At 34.1% G+C, this 3,404-nt stretch overlaps 1 protein-coding gene across 1 annotated transcript; it reads right to left on the reverse strand.

The window, feature by feature from the left end:
• Window positions 1–2,113: 2,113 nt before the first annotated feature.
• On the reverse strand, window positions 2,114–2,401 carry LOC120217529 (auxin-responsive protein SAUR71-like). Its single transcript, XM_039214619.1, has one exon. The coding sequence runs from the start codon at window positions 2,399–2,401 to the stop codon at window positions 2,114–2,116; it is 288 nt and encodes a 95-aa protein (XP_039070550.1).
• Between the last annotated feature and the right edge of the window lie 1,003 nt (window positions 2,402–3,404).

Here is a 3,404-nt window from a genome sequence, read left to right on the forward strand (position 1 = left end):
TTTAAAATCGTGCCCTATGCTCGACTAGGTACGAGATGTGAGCCATAAGTTTCTACGCACGTAAATTTTGGTTTTTACCCCGAAGCTATCACGTTCTAGGTAGGCTAGTGTGTTGTCCAAGATGCACGTAAATTCCTCTGACCACACTACTTGGCCTACCTCATGTTTGATATGTACTTTTGCATGTTCATATAATGAATGCATGTAGTATTGCATAGTTATTCTTGTGGCACTGAGCTTGTGAGCTCAGCTTATGGAATGTGTTTGTATACGCAGGTTAGTAAGGGATCGTTGAGGAGCCTATCGCATCAGTACATTCAAGACCGGACGATTATCAGAGTATGTCTTGAGTCTATTTTAGTGGACATGTATTCTATATGGACCTTGTGTTATTCAAGTCATAACTCTGGTTCTATTTTGATTTAAATCTTATGGTTGTATTGTATGTATTTTGGGGGACTCCCATACTTTGTAAACTCTGATTTAAATTTTGTTACAATGATGAGTGATTGGTTTTGATAATTACTAATTTTTTTTAAAAAAAATTAGGGTTAACCATTTCAGTGATTTAGTGTGACATCATAATCCACAAATCTTTGAGTCGGATTAGATTAGGGTATTATATACGGACCTTAACTGGGTCAAATCTGATCATCTGAGGTGGGTAGTATCGATGCCTTAGGGTCAAGTATCGATAACCCTATGAGTATCGGTACCAAAAATGCATTCTGCTGCAAAATTAGGGCCTCGATATTTATACTTCTACCCTGAGTATCGATACTTCAGGGACAATATCGATACTCACCGTGGCAGTATTAATACTTCCCTCTGAAAACCCTAATTTTAGCCCCAATTTAACCAATATCGATACTTGAACCATAAAACTAATATTTTAGGCTCGAACAATCACCCAAAATTACCCTAAATGACTTGGGTTGGCTTCTAAATTGATTATGAAGTTCTAGTAAGTTATTTAAGGTACTTAGGTGTCATAAAACCACTTCCTTAACAACTAAAACGTGATTTAAGGCATTAATCAAGTTTGAACCCTAAAATGCTCAACTACTCAAATCTTACTAATTTCTTGAAATTTATGGAAACTTAATACTCCAAAGGATTAGAAATACACTACCTTGCTGATTGAATCCTGAAATAGAGCTCTTTTAGATAGAAATTATCCTCAACCATGACTTGTATGATAAAACCCTTATTTTTCTTTGTTATGGCTTAAAGAGGAAGAAGGGGGAAAAGTGTAAGAGGAGAAATGAAGAGAATGAGAAGATAAAGAAATAAAAGCATTCATCTTTTTGAAAATGGGATAATTACACTATTGGTTCCTCTTCATTTTCCTACTATGTAAAGATCTACTTTTAATGGCTAATTGGGCCCAAAACCAACCTAATTAAGCCCAACGAATTAAATTATAATTTCTGCAGGATCCACTTGCCTCTCGGGTAAACCCGAAACTGCTAACCTGGAATTGGGGCTGTTATTAAATCCCTCAACTATTAAAAGTTACAAAATAGTCACCCGATTATTCATTGCATTCCAAATTTGTCCTTTTTCGTTAAAAAATACTAGGCGTCTAAGTTGAATGTTTACATGATGACTAGGATATGATAGTCGTTTGAGATACTGAGATCATATTTTATCACATCACAGTCAACAGGTTAATATTCAACTCAGAATGTCGTCAACTTTTTTAAAGAAAAAAGACGAGTTTGGAACATATGAGTAGTCGGGTGACCGTTTAGTAACTTTTAATAGTTGAAGGACTCAACAAAGCAACACTCTACTGTCAAAGGATTATTTTGTAACTTTTATTAGTCGAGGGACTTAATAAAGTCGTATTCTATAGTCAGAGTACCATTTGTGTACTTTACCCTAAAATAATTCAAATATAATATAACTTGTCATGTATGACAATGCCCAATCAACTAAATGGAAAATGCTCTGTCTAGGTTTTTCTAAGGAGGATCAAACAAAAAGTTGAACGAGAGAGACTCAAATCTTCGTTTTATTAATGCCTGAACTACAAACTCAGCGTAAAATAAGAATAATAGCAACAAGAAGAAGTTTAGTAAAGATAATCCAAGAACATAAACAAAAGAAACTAGGTGTTCATCCTTGAGATCTGGTTCAGTATATCCATGAAACATTCCGTCCGGCATGGGATTCTAAGGACGCCGGAGCTCTGATAGCCAACCTCCAGAGCAACCATCTCAAGAAACCCAACGAAGTACTCATTTCTGAACACATCGAGGTGGATCAAGAACTTAGCACCATCCTTCTCATCATCCCTCCCAACCATAACCGGGACATACCCTTTACGAATATTAAGCCTTGCTTGCTCTCTGATTCGTTTGTAAGAAGCTCTCATTCTCGACAATTGCCTCACCATTTTTTGTTCCTTTTCCTGTGTAATGATCTGAACAGATACGGAGTTGCTGAGAAAAGATCCTTTCTTTGATTGTTTTATAGGCCTAGTGTTTCTAGAGCAGTTTCATTTAGTCAGCGGTACGTACGGCGGGTTGAAAATTGATCTGTCGGTCGGATCGTGCATGGATTTTCTTGCAGGATTTGCGTGTTTTTTTTCTTTTTCTTTTTATAACAGTGCTAGTTTGGAAGAAATGATATGGGGAAGAATGTTCATTTGTAGCATCGGTGTGATGTCTGTTTTCTTTGATAAAAATGATGAATCTGCGTATTAATACTTGATGTGAATTTGAGATGTGCACGTGTTAACTCCACTTTGACCGCTGCCGGATCGATGCAAATCACGTGTCTGATGTGCACACGAAATTGACTTGGGGTGCACCTTAACATTGTTGTATAGACAGAGGAACACTCCAGATATGGTCAATTGTGCAGGCTTTTTACCAATCTGGAAAACTTTTTACAACTATAATAATCTAATTTAAAGATGATTTACGAGGAATTTTAACTACAGATATTATTTTGTTTGATTTTAAAAATTAAATAATTGATATTAATTTCGGTCATAATAAAAATTATTATATTATGATATGTTTTAATCTAAAAAATTATTTGTATATTCTAAAAAGTTACACTGATAATAATTCCAATTATAATCTAAAATATTTTTATATTAACTTTTTAGGTAGCAACCAGAATAGTTACATATCATACATGAATTGTTATGAAAAACATTAAAATTTCAATTTCAACTTAAAATATTATCCAATCTACTATAAAAAGTTATGTTCTTGACAAAATTTTCAATTATAATCGACTTTTACCCTCTTTTTAACCTTAAATTAACTTGTTGTATTTTAGACTCATTATAGTTTAGATGTATATTCCTTATAACGTTAATCATTGTGATTATACTCGTATCATTTTAAATAATAATAAGAACTCATCAAGCAACTTCAATGGTCAAA

The sequence above is a fragment of the Hibiscus syriacus genome, unplaced genomic scaffold, assembly GCF_006381635.1.
Source record: "Hibiscus syriacus cultivar Baekdansim isolate YM2019G1 unplaced genomic scaffold, ASM638163v2 tig00000773_pilon, whole genome shotgun sequence".
In the NCBI taxonomy this organism is placed as follows: Eukaryota; Viridiplantae; Streptophyta; class Magnoliopsida; order Malvales; family Malvaceae; genus Hibiscus; species Hibiscus syriacus.

Coding starts and splice junctions, on each gene's coding strand:
- LOC120217529 (XM_039214619.1), bottom strand. CDS start 2,401: ATGGTGAGGCAATTGTCGAGAATGAGAGCTTCTTACAAACGAATCAGA.